Source organism: Taudactylus pleione, unplaced genomic scaffold (assembly GCF_031769625.1).
Source record: "Taudactylus pleione unplaced genomic scaffold, aTauple2 ptg000116l, whole genome shotgun sequence".
In the NCBI taxonomy this organism is placed as follows: domain Eukaryota; kingdom Metazoa; phylum Chordata; class Amphibia; order Anura; family Myobatrachidae; genus Taudactylus; species Taudactylus pleione.
Genome location: NW_028284518.1, coordinates 10,713,876 through 10,733,963, shown reverse-complemented (window position 1 = coordinate 10,733,963; position 20,088 = coordinate 10,713,876). Strand labels below are relative to the sequence as shown.

The 20,088-nt window shown below is 43.3% G+C and overlaps 1 protein-coding gene across 1 annotated transcript in view; it reads left to right on the top strand.

The window, feature by feature from the left end:
• The window catches only part of BMP6 (bone morphogenetic protein 6), a 438,277-nt gene that overhangs the window by 358,365 nt on the left and 59,824 nt on the right, over positions 1–20,088 (top strand). The window contains exon 4 of the mRNA XM_088471775.1: positions 18,174–18,371. Within this exon, the coding sequence (XP_088327901.1) occupies positions 18,174–18,371 (198 nt within the window). The remainder of the gene's footprint in view (positions 1–18,173; positions 18,372–20,088) is intronic.

The window sequence follows — 20,088 nt, the reverse complement described above, 5'->3', positions numbered from 1 at the left end:
ATTGTAACATATTTAATAAATCTTTTGTATCTTTTAAATGGGATTTATTCATGGTAACTAAAGGTTGCAAAAAGAAGTCAATGTATTCTGACAAATTAGCTGTCACTGAATTTATCCCAGAGACAATTGGCCTCCCTGGGGGATTGAGGGGATCTTTATGAACCTTCGGGAGTATGTACAGAACTGGTATAGTTGGTTCAGTGGTTAAGAGGAATTTATATTCTCTCTCCTCTAGTAATCCATTGTTTCTATATTTATCTAACATAATTTGAAGCTTCTTTATGATCCCATCTGTGGGATCTACTTTCAACTTTTCATATGTCAATGTATCACCAAGTTGTTTCAATACCTCCTCCTCGTACATAGATCTGTCTAAGATTACAATCCCGCCGCCTTTATCGGCGGGTTTTATTATCATTTCTTTCATCTCACTTAATTCTTTTAGAGCCCTTCTTTCTTTGAAAGATAAATTATATTTAGAGATTTTAGTACCCAATTTCTGAATATCTTCATGAACCATAGAAAAGAAGGTATCTATAAAATTGCCCTTAATGTAGGAAGGATAGAAAATTGACTTAGGTTTAAAGGGGGTATTAGGAGTGATTGATTCCTCATCTCCTATATTACTTTCTTTACTCAAGAAGAATTTTTTAATTGATATTTTCCTTATATACTTCTGTAGATCCACAAACGTGGAAAACTTATTCAGGGCTATAGTTGGAGCATATTTTAAACCCTTTTCCAACATAGTCGTCTGTTCTTTTGAAAGAACATGTTTGCTCAAGTTAAACAATTTTACTTTTTGTAATTTTAAAGTCATTGTGTTTGTAGTGGTCCCTACTTTACTTTTAATTCTTTTCTTTCGTGAGGCCTTCCTTTTTATTTTGTGATTTATCTTACACCCCCTACAACCTCTTTTTGATTTAATTCTTATCTCAGGGGCGGTAGACGTCTCCTCCTGGATAAAAAAGATGTTGAACTTTCTAAATCCTGTAGTGGTTGAAACCTATTATTAGTTTGTATCTCCACATCTCTTTCCTCCCAATTCCGTCTTTTATTATACCAATCCGTTCTCCTAGGGGATCTGATAAAATCTCTCCCAATATCTCCCCACCTATCTTTATTCCTATATGGGGGCCTATAGAGATCTTCTCGTGATTTTTGTATTGTCCCTCTGATTTTTGGAGAATTCTTCCCCTTATATCATTAGTGTATCTATTTCTATCTACCCCTCCCCTTCTAAATTCTTCTCTTATTCTATTATTTTCAGAGGAAAAATCTCTTGAGGGAATTGTAACGAACCTTCTAACTCCTCCATTGTCCAAATTTCTTTCATTCTGTTCAATTTCTGTTTTAGATATAGCTCTGTCTCTATTAAATTTCTTAACCTTACGGTCTATTAAAATCTTCTCGTTCTTCCGTAAACTATATTCAATGCGCTTTTCAAAATCCTTATACTCTTGAGTATCCGCAAAACGGGTGACCATCTCTTTATGTGAGTCAATCTCCTTCTCTAATTCTAATAAATCCTTTTTCCTCTCACTGATAATCAATTTCATCAGATTCAGGGAACATTCTTTTAAAATGTCGTCCCATTTATTTTTAAAATTTCCATCAGGTGTAGAGAAGGATGCGACTTTATGTATTATTAACCCTTTTGGTATTAATTTTTGGGAAACATACTTCTCCAATGTTAAAGTTTCCCACCAGATTTTATTTTCTTTTAAAAGTACATTTTCTAATTTACACATAGTGTCTTCTAAATCTTCATCTAATAAAGTCACCCCTTCTCCTTCTTCTTTAAAAGCATTTTCAAAAAACACCTACGTAATATAAGAAACGGTCTTGAGACACATGCCTTATCAAATAATTTTAAGCAGTGTCACAATTGTTGTCCATCAGCCATAAAAAGATTTATAGGATAATCTTGCATTACAGGACATTGGAGGCAAAAAGATTTACCTAGACAGCTAGCTAAAGCTGAGATGAAGAAAATTTATGAATTAGGTACTCTTAAACCGGGAGGGCTGAACCTCGACTTTGAGGTGAAATGGTTTTTATGAGTTGTTGTAAACCTTTTTTATTATGTTTATCATGTATTTTAACGTTATGTTATTTTATACTAATAGGCACAAAGCACTTTAAAATCGTATTACCTCATTCCGCAAGCTACATGGGAGAAAGTCTGTGGACTTAATAGTTACGCTATGATGATCGGGACTTAAAACTAAACACCGCTCCTAAGAAGCGCTTAGTTACCATGGTTACTACTAAGGAAGGGACGTATCGCTATCAGGATTGGAAGATATTACATATTGTGGCCACATAGTGGAAGGAGAGGAATCACGTGCTTGCTATTAATTGGAGGAGATCGGCCGGACACAGCAAGTGATCATGGGACTTGTAGTTTATTATTGTATAGAGATCAGCTGTGTCCGGACCGCACTAATAGGACACACCACGTATTTAATGGACTCATTTTTTTCTGGGATCATACTGATTGCAGACCTTGAAAAAGACCCCAGGCGAGGGGTTGAAACGCGTTGGTAATTTTTTCTGAGACCCCCAAACTGATGAGAGTGCAGAGAACGTGGGATGAACGCCGGTTAGAATCCAGCACATACTCCGGACAGATGCTGGATCGCGGCTTATCCACTGGTGCATAAAGACCTGACTGTTGCAAATTTCCTTAATCCAGCTGGTAATTGTTTGCATTTTGGCCGGTTGGGGATCTCATATTTCAAAGATTTTTCTGATTACCACCATGTGCTAATAATAGCGGTGGCATATTAGCAAGATAGGAGTGTTTCTGTGTGCTGTTTATGTGTTATGTGTATTGGTTTTTAATATATTAAAACTGTACTTCACTATATGCCCATCCTCTTCTTTTACATGGGGACATGTGCAATTTATTTCTACGGACTATGCTGTGTTTGAGAGTCATCTGATTATCCACTGCTCATGGGATTTTGAGGACTTTGGATTAATCCAACATTTTGCTCTAAGTATTATGTATTAGCGCTGGTAGTGTGGTGTCACATTTGGTTCGATTTTACAGGAAATGTCTGTCTGTCGGCCGCGGCTGGGCATACACAGCCCGATACGGCCGACAGTTACCTCTTAAATATCGCGTCAGACGGGCATGCTGGACAATCCGGCATGCCAGATCGAGCAATATTTAACCTTCGGTTGCCCGCACACACGCTACAATTATCGGGACGATCTGCGGATATCGGGCGGATCGCCCCAATAATTGAAGCGTGTATGGCCAGCTTTAGTAATAAATAACCTGTGCACCAACTAGGAGATCTGGAAAACATTCACTGTTAGGGATGTGCTGCTACAGAGCCCAATATGTACATATATGTCCAGTGCAGTGCTAGACTATTCTGCTGCTCCCACAGACTAACGGACTTGCTCCAATAGACTGAAATGGTGCCTACATCTAAAATAAAAACATTCAGCTCAGGAAGGGTGGCCCTACTGCCTCATTTAATGGCTTACTGTGATTGCTGGTCCTCTATATGCTGGAATTATGACACACAATATACTTTGTATGACGCATATTAAAGCTGGTTAAGTGCTAATTCTACCGTCTTCATGGACTGGCCACACTCACTCTAAAATCCAGCATTTGGAAACCCCCCTCTAGAAATCCTGCATTTGCCACTGCCCCTGCAGGCTGGCCATACCCCACTGGCACAGTTCAGTACAGGGTGCTATGACATGCACTTTCTTCGGGCGCCATGGTTCCACGCTACTGCTCTGTTTGGGAGTGGTAACAAGGAGTGTCGGCTAAAAACACAGGTGTGTCACGATCGTTTCAGGAGCGTCACATCCTGTGTTTACGATCCCGTACTCAAAATGTGTATCCGGCATCTCAGTTCCCAAACCCATTCTGTACTACCATAGAGTTACTCGGGCTGCTAACATCGAATGATCTGCGACCGAAGCTGCGACTTTGTATGTAGATGCTTGGATTTGGAAATGCACCAGTGGGCTTGAATACATATCCCGGTGCCTGCGACATTTGCATATTTTCGTGAAGTGGCTGCGTACGGGATCGCAGCTGTGGTGGCAATAGTGTATATCTCTGAATCAGACCCTAAATAAAGTATAAAAACATATTTTAATAATTAAATAAACTTTTAAAAACATTAATGGATTAAAAAAATGTATTCTTAGAATAAGGGATTTTTTGCTCTGTTCTGAACGAAATGGCTATGATGGCAGTACTTGTTACATAGGCTTTCCCATGCAAAGGCCGTGGTAATCCATTTCAGGTACAGGTCGAAGAGGCAACAAGCCACCATTGCGAACATATTTTTCCTTTTAATAAATAGGATCCTTAAAACTTGATGTCAGTCATGTTCTAAGATCACTTTCTTAAAACTTCAAATACATATTCGTCATCAATAAATATGGAGTAAACAGTAGCACTTAAAAGTATGATCACTATTCATATTAGAAACTTTGAACTATGGGCCTGATTCAGAGCCGCTCGCTAGATGCGATTGCTCGCACGATGTGTATGCAAATTGCGTATGCATTAGCACGCACAGTATCTCTTAGAGAACAATCACAGTGAATGCAGACCCCACCCAACCTGTTTTAAGACACCCTCTTGTGCACGTCATATCCAGGAAGAGTATGCAACCATCGGTACATCGGATGCTATTGCAGCGCTTGAGGTTGACCATAACCTGCCGCAAGCACTGCGAGCACTTCAGTGTAAAAACAAGCCAGGTGACGTGTACTATGATGCTGTCTTATAATTGTGCACACCTCTAAAATGCCATTGAGATGCTCAGGCACGCCTGCGTTTGCACCTCCACTCCCCAATTTTTAATGGCCAGCCCCTGTTACCACCTACAAACGGCTTCTCCTGTCACTCACTCTGCTGGGCTGTCTATGCGCAGCGAGCGAATGCATTGTGAACTTTCACTATGGTATGCACATGCGCATTGCGATGCATACGCATGCGCACAATGCATACCATCGGCAGCAGCGAGAGTATGCATCTTAGCGAGCGGGTCTGAATCAGGCACTATAAGCGGTCACAGCAAGTCCAGTTTATTGATTATCCAGTATAGTTAATCTTTTGCATTCTTTGCTAAACACTTTTTTACGTATACTTGTGACACTTTTTACCTGCAAGGACATATAAGGAACAGTTTCTGTTATGAATATGTGGTATCCCACAACTTTAAGGTATCAATTTGTTGGTTTGCCAGTGCTGCTTAGGCCGCTTAGTCATATTGATCTACTGCCCCACAATTCACCCGGCTTATCTAGGGCACATGCACAGCCTGAAGTGACAGTTACAGAGAGGACAGTTAGTGACGGTTACAGGTGAGGCAGCTGGACATAGAGGTGAGAGGGAGAAAGACAGCTCCAGGACTTGGCAGTGGGATTACATGCAGCCACTGCGAGTAAATGTACCTATCCATTAACAGACATAGAAACAACAGCACGATTACGACATTGGCCTGTATTCAATTTGAAGCTGCGTTTTCGCCTCTGCTGGCCAAATCCCATTTTCGCCTACATCGCCAGTTTGGAAGCGAAAACTTTTCGCACGTGTGCCCGCTATATCCCTGTATTCAATTTGAAAGTAGGCGAAATCGGGGACAGGCGAAATTTGTGATCGGCGAAAAAAAACTGGATTTTTCTGGAAAAAATTGTAGGACCCTCCTAAAGATGTCCAGACCCGGGGGATCACTATGGCTATCATGGCAGTACTTGTTACATAGGCTTTCCCATGCAAAGGCCGTGGTAATCCATTTCAGGTATAGGTCAAAGAGGTAACAAGCCACCATTGCGAACATATTTTTCCTTTTAATAAATAGGATCCTTAAAACTTGATGTCAGCCATGTTCTAAGATCACTTTCTTAAAACTTCAAATACATACTCGTCTTCAATAAATATGGAGTAAACAGTTGCACTTAAAAGTATGATCACTGGCCCTGATTCAGAGCCGGACGCTCTGACAGAGTCAGGGCCGGTCTTTTTTTTTTTTTTTTAAGAACGGCCTCCTGGCCGCTCGCATAGCTGTGGGTGACCACCCACAGCTATAGCGAGCGGTCATGATGATGGTCACGATGGTCAAGACCATGGCGACCATAGAGCTTGCGACGAGACCCTTGTGGTAGGGTCTCGTTGCCGCAAGCCCCAGAGAGATTTCGGCTCTAACAGAGCCGGAATCTCTCCACTGACATCACTTGTGATGTCAGTGGGGCCGGCCCCAAACGGTAGGCGTTCTCATGGGATCGCCTCCGTCTGGGCAGCCACTGCCTCGGCCCACCCACCAAAGGGGGCGTGCTGTCACTCAACATCGACAGCACGCCCCCTTTGGTGCGAGACCCGGAGCGACGGATTGCCCGTCGCTATCCGGGTCTTGCGCATGCGCACGACGGAGCCGGCTCCGTCGTGTGCATGCACTCTGGGCCACCATCGACCCGGTTGTGAGCGCTCAGCGCTTGTGACCGGGTCTGAATCAGGCCCACTATTCATATTAGAAACTTTGAACTATCGGACTGATTCACGATGTGTATGCAAATTGCGTATGCATTATCACGCACAGTATCTCTTAGAGAACAATCACATAGTGTATGTAGACCCCACCCAACCTGTTTTAAGACACCCTCTTGTGCACGTCATGTCCAGGAAGTGTATGCAACCATCGGTACATTGGATGCTATCACAGCGCTTGAGGTTGACCATACCCTTCCGCAAGCACTGCGAGCACTTCAGTGTAAAAACAATCCAGGTGACGTGTACTATGATGCTGCCTTATAATTGTGCACACCTCTAAAACGCCATTGAGATGCTCAGGCACACCTGCATTTGCACCTCCACTCCCCCATTTTTTAATGGCCAGCCCGTTACCACCTACAAACGGCTTCTCCTGTCACTCACTCTGCTGGGCTGTCTATGCGCAGTGAGTGAATGCATTGTGAACTTTCACTATGGTATGCACATGCGCACTGTGATGCATACGCATGCGCACAATGCAACGGGAATTTTTGGGAAATAATCCAGGGACCCCTCCTAAAGATGTGTAGACATAGGGGATGACAAAGGGTACCCACATTTTTATCTCGTGAAGGAAGTCGGGGTTTCTAAAAGTCACGGCTGGTGCATAAATGCGTCTTTGAATAAGGTGATGCAGAAGAGCATTTAAAAGTTTTTTTAGGGAAAAATAATTATGCCTAGCAAATTTGGGGTACTTGAAAATGGGGTTCAGCATATTTTAAAGTTGTTAAAGTGAGTTGAAAAAATCGTGAAAAACCCACCTGCCGCAAGCAGCTGCAATGTAAAAAACACCTGAGGCATACTTGGGGACCCCCTCAGAGTCAAGTTCGCTAGTTTTTAACTTTGTCCCCCCATTTTTTTTTTTGCCCCCAAATTCAAAGTGATTGTTTGGGGTGTCCTTAAGTGTTTTCTTTAATTTTTTTTTACACAGTTTACCTTTGGGGGACTGTCTGAAGGCTGCACGGGGGTTCCCGCAACGTTGCACCCCTAAACCCCAATTCTGCACTTTTTTCCGCCTGCTATTCATAGGCGATACTTTTTCGCCTATTACATTGCATTGACTTTCCGCCTAGGCGGAAAGTCTTCCAAATTGAATGCGGGGTAAAAGCCAAACAAGCGAAACAGACTTTTCGCCTCAAATTGAATACGGCCCATTGTTTCTATGTCTGTGATGTGCCTACACTGAATGTTCTGTCGTTCAGTGTAGTGACATCCATCATCCCCGTACATGCTGAACCTGACGTGATCGGACTGCAAGCAACCCTGCATCTAGAGTCACACTTACTGCAGGGAGCCAGCAGTTGTTATCATACCTGACATTACCCAAGTACAGACAGAGAGACGATTCACTAGTGATACTCAGCACTAGGTGAGACCGTTCCTATTATTGCACCAGGTTGTGGAATAAATATTCTTGTTAGATTACATCTAAAATGTGCTGCATCTTTCTGTGTCTGGGGAAATCTTGCCCCTCTGCTGGGGTGTGGCATTAGTGAAGAGCCATTACTGAAAGAAGACCCCCACCAAGGTAACTCTGATATGTAATCACGCAATTATTACCCATACTTGCCAACCGGGAGGCTCCCGTTATTCTGACAAGCCTCCCGCTGCCCTACAAAACTAATGAATCCCCCGCATTCCCAACAGCGCTGTGTGAAACCCATTCTGCGCATGGGCAGGTCCGGATGTGACGGGCAGGACATGACTATTTCCCCTTCGCGCTAGCAGTATTCCTGCCTGGCCACGCATCGCAGGGTTGTCGGTAACGTTGGCCGCCTCATCCAGCAAGCAGAGCGAGCCACCTGTGTGACTGTCACTCGGTCAGTTCTCTCCTGCAACATCTGGGACAGCAGCGGCTCCATCTCCTCCCCCTGCCTTAACAAGTAGGTAATAGTAGTAGTGCTCAGGGGGGGTGTTACCTGTGATGGGAACTGCGCTGCTGCAGAGAGAAAAACCGGGCGGGGGAGGGATGGGGAGCAGGACGGGAGACTCTCCGAGAGCAGTACTGCAGCAGCTATAACAGATCCGGATTGAGTGTGGGGGGGGGGGGCAGAGCAGAGGATCTTAGTGCTCCAGGGCCCTCTATCAGGCCCCCCCAGTCTTGATTATTCAATTTAGAAGCTATCAAAAATTTTTAAGTGAAAAGAAGTCCGAGCAGGAGGGGGCGGGGCTGCTCTGCAGGGGGCGGGGCTGCGTGGCACTGTGTGCAGCAGGATACAAGCAGCATGAGGGAGAGGACTCGAGGAGCACTGCAGACAGTGTAAGGTTCTAATAGGGAGGGGGGACACTGTGTATAAGTGTGTGTGACAGTATGTGTGTGTGGAAGTGTGTGACTATTTGTGTATATGTGTGTGACTGCCTCCCTTCCCCCCCCAATGCTAGGGGCCACCTCACCCTGCAAAGCAGCAGGCATTGATGGCAACTGTAATTATTACCGTTTTGGTGCCCATGTCACACCCGCAATAACACTGAGAGGCAGCATCCTATATACCCCCCCCATGCCAGGGTCACCTCAGCCAGCAGGGGGCAATGCGGGCAGCTATGATTATTATCCTGCTTGTGTCATGTTACACCTATTACATCCTACTATATTGAGGTCAGCTGCCAGCTCCCTCCTGCACCTCCTATGCCCCCCTCCCCACCAATGCCAGGGATCACCTCACCCTGCAAGAGTCATTGCTGGCACTATAATTATCACCTTGCTGGTGCCCATTTTAAACTATTACACCACAATACTACTATGATCAGCTACCAGCATTCTACTGCCCCTCCATACCCCTCTACCCTGCCCAGCTGCTCTTAGTACTACAGTTTTTACCCTCCAATACAGGACACACCCCTGAGTGGAAATATATATGCCCATAGGCGGTGATAGATACGCATGTGGGGCGGAGCATGACACATCCCCTCAATGGCGCACCGCGTAGCGCATTCTACTAACAAATATAATCTCCCTGAAACAAATTTTCAAAAGTTGGCAAGTATGTTATTACCCTTATTACTCTGGGGTATCACAAATATGTAAGAGGTCTATATTGGCATGTGAAGGACATGAGAGTTGGTGAACTAATCAAAGTGTCTTTAAACTCTTTACTGTTTGGACCTCAGTTCTCTGGTGCCTATACAATGCAGATCCCCACTTTCTGGTGACTTTATAGTGCAGACCCCCAATTCTGTACTGGCTATATAGTGTAGGACCCAATTGGATCTGGGGACTTTATACTGCAGACCACCAATTATCTTGTAACTTTACAGTGTAGACTCCAGCACTCTAGTGGTGTTACCATTCAGACACCAATTTTCTAGTGGCTATACAGTGCACACACCCAATTTTCTGGGGGCTTTATAGTGCAGACCCCAATTCACTGGTGGCTATACCATACACAAGTGGCAATACAATGTAGGAAGCAATTCTCTGGTGACTTTACACTGCAGACCCCTAATTCTATGGTGGCTTTACAGTGAATGCCCCCAATTCCCTAGTGGTTTTATCATACGGGTCCCCTAGCAGACCCCGGGGAGAATACTCAGCCAACACTCACCTCCACTCCTAGCGACTGAACACCTAAGCCCAAGGACATGAGTAGCGGCCGATCCCAGGCTGCATCCTGACAGTAACCTCCCCTTTCAGGGTGGACTATGGACACCTAGGAAGTGCACTAGATAAACTCCAAGAACGCAAAACTTGAGACATCAGAAAAACTGAAAAAAAATGTAAAAAAAATTTCAGACTTGGTCTGAGGAACTTTTAGGCTTAGGGATCTATTAATTATCCATTATTTTCTACAAAAGTAGGTGAAAATTAACATTATAAAGGTAAAGCAGGAGATATCACAAAATTAATCAAGCTTCGAAAATTATCCATTTTTGGGGCTTGAGAACAGGAACCTTCACTATTTTCAGATGGCGCTGATTCCCGGACCCCTACTCCTTCCAATTGGAAGGAGGTCAAGGGTTGCAAAGAGGGATCCGATCTGATCCCTTCGCGTCTGTTTGGCTACTTACGCCGGGCGCTAGGTTCTTTGTGCGCATGTGTGAACCCAAGTTCATGCATGTGCACTAACACTGGCAAGTTAGACTAGGCAGTGCTAATTTTCACTGCTACAGAAGTACAGGTGATAGGGAACGCGGGGACAGCTGATCTTCGGGTCAGCTTTCTTTGCACCGGAGCAATGTTGCATTGCCTTGGTGATTTAGTATACACCACTGCTACTCGCAGCGACTTTGATACTCGCTGCAAGCAGTGATTATTATTATTAAAATGACCACTTTTATTTATATGGTGCCAACAAGTGTCCATAGCGTTGTACAGGGAAAATTACAATGATACACAAATAATTCAATGTAAAATGTTTGAAGCAGACAGTACAATGGGAACAACCGTGAAATAATTAGATAGCTAAGTGAGTGATAGTTAAAAATAGTAGAAACACGGGGGAGTGGCTTGGAGCGGCATGTAGTAGGAGCATACCTGCGTGCTCTCCTACTATCTATCCTTCATTAATCCTGCAGGAGCGGTGCCCTGGGCTTTTCACTTACCTGCCTTGTGGGTGAGTGTCTGCTGCTGCCCCTGGATCGTTGCTGGAGTGTTTCTCCTCTACTCCCCGGCGCTGGCTTGTGGATGCACGCTGGGGCTGCTGACTGGCAGTGTGTTCCTCCTCGGCTGGTCACGTGGGCGGTCGCGGCTCCCGCTGTCTCTCCCCGGCGGCTGCTAACTGCAGTTTCTCCTCCTGGCTCTCTGATCCTCTGGGGACACGGTTCTCCTCTCCTGCTGGGTGGACTGGTGACCGGATTGCTTCTCCCTCCTGCAGGCTGTGGTGCTGGCTCCTGGTGTCTCCTGTTGACGGCGGCCATTTTGGATTTGGACACACAGCAGTGCTGCTGCCAGTTTAAGGGTCAGTGACTTCCTGAACAACCTGTGCCTTTTATTCTCTCTTGCTGCCTGATCCACCTGCAGAGGTGTCTACTTTCTAGTGGTGTAGACTTGCTGGATCTTAATTAATTTCTGTGGGTGACTGGCTGGGACCTGTAGTTCACCCTCCTGCATTCCTGCTGTGTGGTCTGTATCTCCTGATTTATTGCTGGGCTGCAGTTTGATTATTCTACAATTCCTGGAGTTTCTGTCTGCATTAAAATTCTACTTTCAAGTATCCTCTGGTGATCCCTTTGCTATATAATGGGGAAAACTGGCCATTCCTTTGGGGCTGCCGCTAAATTGGAGCGCTTTGCCCGTACCCCTATGCCACCGGTTGAACCTCCTCCTGTCATTCCGCCACCTCCTCCTCCTACTACTTCGTCTGATTCTGCAAGTGACTCTAATCTTTCACATATCTTACACGCTATTGCGGCGTCAGACAAGAGGGTCACTGACAAGATAGGTGAATTACAGATTGATATCTCCCTGATCCGTCATGATATTCAGAAAATAAGGGAACGAGTTGGGGAGGCTGAACATCGTATCTCTGCTGTGGAGGATCTTACGGCGCCAATACCTGGGCAGATTGCGGCCCTCTCCACTGAAGCGGCTGCCTGCCGTTCCAAGCTATCCGATTTGGAGGGACGGATCCGAAGAAACAACCTGCGCTTTGTAGGCCTGCCGGAGCGAGCTGAAGGTTCTGCTCCTGAGAAGTTCCTGGAGGAGTGGTTGGTGAAACTCTTTGGTAAAGATGCCTTCTCATCGCAGCTTTCCGTTGAACGGGCCCACCGCATGCCTGCTTGGCCGCCACCTCCGGGAGCCCCACCGAGGACATTTATTGCCCGCATGCTTCATTACAAAGACCGTGACGCAGTCTTGCAGCTGGTCCGTCTCCATGGTCCTCTCAAGTTGGATAATCACTCTATTTCAGTGTTTCCTGATTTTGCTGTTGAAGTACAAAAAAGCCGTTCTCAGTTTATGCCTGTTAAACGCAAGCTACGGGAGCTCCAACTCCAATATTCCATGCTTTTTCCTTCTCGTCTGCGTGTGGTGGCTGATGGAACCACTAATTTTTTCAATACACCTGCAGATGCTAAGGCCTGGCTGGCTGGACGTCCGCGGCCTCCACGTTGACTTTTTTGGCTTGGACTCCTTGCTGTTTCCTGATGCCGATCTGGGGGTTTCGTGAGTCCGTTACTGGTTTCCCCTGTTTTAAGTGCTTCCCCTATTTTGTTTGATCATTTAATGTATTTTATTGTATATTGTGGTCCATCTGCTGTTTTGTCGTGATTTTCTCATTTATTCTCTGGTAATGGGGGAAGTTGGGACAGTTTAGTGGACAGTTTAGTTTGTTCTGAGGGGCTACCGCTCCTCTATAACTATTTGGAGGGCCTTTCTAGCAATAGCTTTGTCTACCAACCCTAGATACGTAAGTTACTGTTTGCTTATTTAGTCTATGTTTGTTAATTTAGACTAGGGAATATTTTTTTTTTTTTTTCGGGATTAGGTATACCTTAAGTTTGGCAGGGTATGCAGGGTGGGTTTTGGATGTGGGTTAGTTTGTTATTTTTCTTATGTTGTTTTTATTTGAATTATTTTTATATGTGTTGCAGTTTTTTTTGCTATTCTGATATGATGGTATATGAGCCGACCTGTATATTGCTTGCACATGGGGGTGTCTTTATTGTCTTTCTGTCTGTTTTCTTTTAATCCTTTTTGCTCTCTTATGTGATTTATTATTATTATGGCTGCTGGGGATAATTCTGGGGGCATTCGTTTGCTCACCTGGAATATTCGGGGCCTTAGTGATAAGGTTAAAAGAGCCCTAGTTCTGTCACAGGTTAAAAAATTAAATGTAGATATTGTTTGTCTTCAGGAGACTCATCTCTTTGGTAGCCGTATAATGGCTTTGAAAAAGCCCTGGGTGGGATGGATGTACCATTCCACTTTCTCTCATAATTCTCTAGGCGTTTCTGTTTTGATTCACAAGCGTCTTCATTTTAGTCTTGATTTAGTCTTCATTTACAGTCCAAATTGATCCCATGGGTAGATATGTTTTCCTGAGAGCATTTGTTAATTCTCTGTTTGTGCATATACTTGCGGTCTATATCCCCCCACCATATTCTAATGATGTTTTGGGTAAGGCTGCTGCCTTTATTGCACTTTCTCCCTCTACCCCTGTTACTTGCTTGGGTGATTTTAACAACGTAATGGATCCATCCCTGGACCGTTGGCGAGAGTCCATTTCTTCCCTACCTCCTTCCCCGTCTCCCTTTTCTAAATTGATTGCTGAATTGGGCTGGTTGGATGTCTGGCGTGTCCGTTATCTCTGCTTTCTCCTGTCAGTCCTCTACTTATTGTACTTTTTCCCGTATTGATATGGTTTTTCTCTCACCTATTTTGGTTCCCAGAGTTTCTGCAGTTGATTATTTGTCGAGGGGTGTCTCCGACCACTCTCCTTTTTGTATTACTGTTGGTTCCTCCCTTTCAGAGGGTGCCCGTTTTTGGAAGCTTAACCCATTCTGGCTGGACCTAATGGATGCTGGCTCTGAGTTGGAGGCTGCTTGGGTGTCCTATTTTGAAGATAATGCAGGTACTGAGGTTTCTCTCCTTTGGGATTCCTTTAAGACTTTTTTAAGGGGCACCTTTATTAAGCGTATTGCTAACATTAAACTATATCATAGGCAGTGGGAAACTATTCTGGAAACTGCTTATAGGGATGCTGAGGCCCGGTACCTCTTGTCCAGAGTGATTTCAGACAGGGAGACTATGCTCCGTACCCAGCGGGAGTGGTCGGATCACCTGTTTGATAAATCCAAGCGCAAACTGTTGTTTTCGCGTCATAAGCAATATTCACAGGCGGATGTTGGGGGGAGTTATTTAGCCTTTTTGGCAAAAGAGGATGGTGCTTCCAGAACGGGCTCTGGTATCCTTGATTCTTCTGGAATGTTGCATACCTCCGCTCCTTCTATAACAGATGTATTTTTGCAATATTACTCCTCTCTTTATGCTACTAGGGTATCATATTCTCCCTCACAGCTTTGTGCTTATTTAGAGGCAGTTTGTCTGCCCCGTCTTGAGATTGAGGTAGTGAATTTATTAGATGCTCCTTTTACAGAGGAGGAATTGGAGGTTGCTATCTCCTCCTTTCCACACTGTAAAGCTCCCGGAGTTGATGGTGTCCCGATAGAGGTGTATCAGAAATTTAAAAACGTCTTTATTCCGCGTCTCATTGAGACTTTTGATGCTTTTTTGAATGCTGGTTGTCTCCCACCATCCATGTCGGAGGCCTTGGTTGTAGTGCGCCCAAAACCTGGGAAGGACCCCCTCTATCCAGACTCTTATAGACCTATTTTCCCTCTTACCACTGACATTAAAATATTGGCTAAACTGCTGGCTATTCGTCTTAATTCTGTTATTACTTCTATTATACATCCTGACCAGACCGGCTTCATGCCTCGTAAATCTACTACTCAAAATATTAGGCGATTATTTTACCATATGCAAATGTCCCATGGGGATACCTCTGAAACGGTGGTGGTCTCCTTAGATGCAGGCAAGGCCTTCGATTCTGTGGAATGGGAGTATTTATGGGAGGTCTTGTCTAAATTTGGTTTTGGTCCTCGTTTTATTGGCTGGGTCCGTCTTTTGTACTCTTCCCTGGCAGCCAGAGTGTCGGTGAATGGTTGTGTCTCCTCTTCTTTTCAACTTGGGCGTGGAACACGCCAGGGGTGCCCTTTATCCCCTGCATTGTTTGCACTGGCTATCGAGCCCCTGGCGTGTCTCATTCGCCCAGATTCCGATATTCCCGGCGTGCGAGTGGGCCATGCAATTGAAAAAATAGCCCTTTATGCGGACGATATGCTCCTGTTTCTGGCAGACGCGGGCCCAGCTTTGGATCGTTTGATGGACGTTATTAAGGATTTTGTTTTTTTTTCGGGGTTGCTGATTAATTGGTCCAAATCTAATATTTTTCCTTTGAATGGCTCCCTGCCTCTATCCCCCTCTCTCTCCTGCCCTTTACAATGGACTCTCTCCTTTCGGTATTTGGGTATCTCCATTTCACCTATCCCTGCTGACTTTGTAGAATTAAATGTGATGCCCATTACCTCAGCTTTTAAACAAAAGATTCATGTGTGGAAGAAACTTCCGCTTACAGTGACAGGTCGTATTAACTTATTTAAGATGTCCATTCAACCTAAATACTTGTATGTTTTACAGCATTCCCCTGTATATATTCCCAAAAAAGTTTTTTCTCACATTGATGCTATTTTATCTTCTTTTGTGTGGGGGGATAAGAGACCACAGATTGCTCTCCGTACACTTTGTAGATCTAAATCTTCAGGTGGACTGGCCCTTTCTAATTTACGTATTTATTATATGGCTTCACAGCTGTCACAATTGGTGCCCTGGTTATCTGCTGGTACTGATACCGCTTTGGCGGGATTTCTTAGTGTGCAAACAGGCTCCCCTTCAGCTCCTCTACAAATTTTGTTATCTGTAAAATTGCCAGGTAGATCTCCCCCCTTACGTCGACAGGTTCGATTGGTTTGGCATTTTGCTCAGGGATTATTTGGGGATGAGGGTGTGGATCCAGAGATCCCCCTGTGGTATAATGCTGGTTTTTCTGAGCTGGGAGTGTTGGGATCGGAGTCCTTCTGGATTTCATATGGTATCAAATCCCTTGGCCATTTGTTTCATAATGGGGTGCTTCACTCCTTTGATTATTTGTGCATGGAGTTTGGCCTTCCCCGTACGGCATTTTATAGATACCTTCAACTTCGTCATGCCCTGCACTCCCAGTTTGGATCTGACCCTGTTTTATTATCACCTTCTCTTCTTAAACTTGCACTTATCAAAGTACCTGTTCGTAAGACAGTCTCCTGTCTTTATAGTGATCTTACCTCTCGTAATTTGCCAGATGCCCTTCTCCCCCTTAGGAATAAATGGGAACTAGATTTGGGTTCTCTTCAGGATGAACAATGGTCTCAGTTGTTGGGCTTTATAAGATATACTTCCTCTTGTATTCGTTTCCAACAAATCCATTATTTTATTTTGCACAGGTCTTACCGGTCCCCTGTTTCTATTGCACGTATTGATATTAATGCTCCAACTAATTGCCCCAAATGTCATGCTCTTGGTTGTGATTTTTGGCATTTGTTATGGGATTGCCCTAGAGTTAATGATTTTTGGACCTTGGTATGGTCTGATATACAGTTTACTTTCCTCTCATTACCTCCCTTAGAGGCAAAACTTTGTTTATTCGCATTGGATATTGAGGAATTATTTAATTAAAATATTTATTGTTATGTTTTAGGCTTATCCACTTTAGCAAAAGTAATTATTGCCCGTTCTTGGTGTGCTCCAGATCCTCCTGATATACACAAACGGAGGGCACTTGTTAATGATACCATTGATCATGAAAGGTATGTCTATACTAGTCGTAAAGCCCTTTCTAAATTTCACAAATTATGGGATAGATGGGCTCTTTCTTTCTTGGGCCTTCGTAGACCAATTGGGGATCCTTCCGTGTAATCTAGCCTCTTCTATTCTCCTTTTTCTTTCCCTTTTTTGTTTTTGCCCCGTTCTTTGTTTTGTTTGCTTCCTTATTGTTCGATTATTTTATTTTACTCCCATGCGCGAGCTGTTTACATGTCATATTTGTGATCTCAGGTTCGGTTTACTGCTGATTCTTCTTTGATTGTATATTTTGGTATTTAATTGTACCACTGTACTTTCCTTTTTTATTGGCAACACTTATTTACTTGTTTATCTGTTTTTTGTTTTGTTTATAATATGTAGAAAATTTTCTAATAAAAATCTACATGATTTAAAAAAATAGTAGAAACACTGCTGGAGCAGAGATGTGGCAGATAGGGGTAGCAAGATCTTCCGGGCTTCCAATGCAAAGTGATTGGAGATTACAAGAAGGTTGATAAGAGTTGTCCATCCAGGGCTAGCTGGAGAGCTGGGTGTTGCTGCTGGTTCAGATGCAGAGCAAACTTGTAGAAGTACTGAGAGATGCCCGTGTCAGGATATTACTGAGACCCGTAGTGCAGAATTTTAAACAACAGTTTTCAAGGGGTGCCATTATTTTATTTACTCTGGGCAACATTGACCCTAGTCCCCCCGGGAGCCCCTAACCTAACCCTCTCCCCCCTGCGCGGCTGTCCGCTCCCGGCTTAGGTCTAATGACAGGCGTCGGGATTTCGACGCCTGTCATGTGTACCTTGCCGGGATTAAGCAGTCGGGAACCCGGCGGTCGGCATTGTATATCATATTGTACAAAAGAGCTTATTTGGCTATCTCAGTCATGTCCCCCATAAACTTAAGCATTGCTCCATCACCCACTCTATGCACATACACTAATCCTTGTGTTGCTCATGAAGAGGGAAAATAAACTACATAAAATGAGAGAGTAGTAATATACTATTGAAAAATTTGCAGTTATGTACACTCAGCATTTATATATATCCATATCATTACTGAATTTAATTTGGTATATTTTGTGCATACTCTCATGTTTTTGTTGTATTATTCTACTCGTATTTTTATTTAATCCTTTTGCCTTTACAGTATGTGTCACTTATTTTTCAGCACAGTAATATGTCTGCATAAATAGATTATTCTTTTATATATCTTATATTTGTATATTAATGTGTATATTTATAGATACTTATTTCAGTTAAGTAACAAATACAGATTTCTCTCATTTGGATCCAGGTCAGAATGTAAACACAAGAGCTGCAGGTTTGGTTGGCAGAGATGGTCCATATGACAAACAGCCGTTCATGGTTGCTTTTTTTAAAGCAAGTGAGGTTCACCTGAGGACAGCAAGATCTGCAACAAGCAAACGCAAGAACCCAAATCGTAACCGCTATTCGCAATCACAAGATGTATCAAGAGTATCCAGTGTAATAGGTACTGTAATGAGCTATTCTCTATATTACAGCCATAGGTGTAATCCTAAGAAAAAAAGGGCTATACTAAATTACTAATTACATTGTTGAGCCTATTGCGTTGCACAATTTAGATAAATAATGGTGTGGTTTAATTAGGGGTTTAGTACAAAACTGTAAAAAGTGTTTCTAGATTAAATCACATTAATGTGAATATAATGTTGTCCCATTATAAAATAATTATAATGTTGTCCCAGTATAAGAGAAGTGGTGCTACATGCAGTCAGTGCATAATGTAAAAAAAATAAAAGAACCAAGGCCAGCTCAACAAAATTTGGGTTTCTCTTTGTCTTGTTTTAATGATTTGCCCTGGCTGACACTTTTAGCCAAGACTTTGCCCTGGCCTGATTACAGCAAAGATTATAGCCTGAAGTGGGAATTGCAATATCAACCATTTCCCTGCTATAGACATATAATTTATATCAGTGACTATCCCACACTTAGCTTAGCCCAGTGACATAAATCCTATGTTGATCTCTTAAAACTGGATTTAATGTCTCACACGTAAATACTGATCTGGCGTCCTACTGGACAGCTAATTGCTAATTAGAAACATAGGGGATATTATTTCATTGACATTGCTGCTGTCACTGGGGGAGCATTGTGATGATTGAGGATAAGCAACTACCAGTAATGTGATTGTTAGTGCATAAAAGAGATCATAAAAAGAGATCATATAGAACAAGTAAGACCCAGATCTTCTCTGCTACAGCATCCCCTAGTGTTAGAGCTTGTGTATAAGCTTTCTAACATAGACTTGCATGTCCGAATAACCTCAGCCCATAGTACTGCATGTCACAACATGCTTTACAAGGGAAAGGTTTCCAAAAAAATGAAAGGAAGATATCTGAATAACATTTTTGAAGCATAAAAGTCAAGTATCACGTTACATCAACCCTGACTAAACTTAAACTTACTTTATTTTTTATTTATCAAATTACAGATATTAAGAGGTCCTATAACAATCATTGAATCTAATCATTATAATTGTTGTTGTAAAATTATTATATAGTTGACATGTGCGGTTCCAGGGTTGTAATTTGAATGCCATAATTTGGAGGCAGGGGCAGAGAGAGGGAGGGTAGATTTACCAATTACCCAGGCTCGGCATTGTCTGAAGGCCCGGCGAGGTGTGGAGGAAGAGAAATGCCCCCTACACAGCGTGCACTGCCACACATTATTTGTCATTGTTTTATTTCTCTGAAAAGGTGTGGCCATGGCACCTAGAACTTGACCACACCCTGTCTCTCCCAGGCCCTAAGATTGTGTTGGTTGTCGTGGTTGTGGGTGATATAACACAGCATTCAGCAAGAAGATTTGTGTTGTTATTTCCTAAACTCTTTTGTGACACCCACCTTCGTTATCCAGTATTTCGGGTAGGTTCCTTCAAACGTAATAGGTTCTTTCTTCCTTGGCAGAGAGGTGAAGGTAACCTGACCCCAGACCCAAGAATCACACAGGTTAATAAAGGAAAATTCTGTTTTATTTGACTGGATCGCTTCCCAAGTAATAAAACCTGTTTGCTTTAAATACAGCTGATCCAGCATCAATGTAATAGGTTTGTTAAACATTAAAACACAAATTCCAGATTATACCAAACTATGCACACAAAATTACAGTAAATATAATTTAATATCACCAAGTTAAGCAGTAAATACTTCTATATGTATTCTCATTCT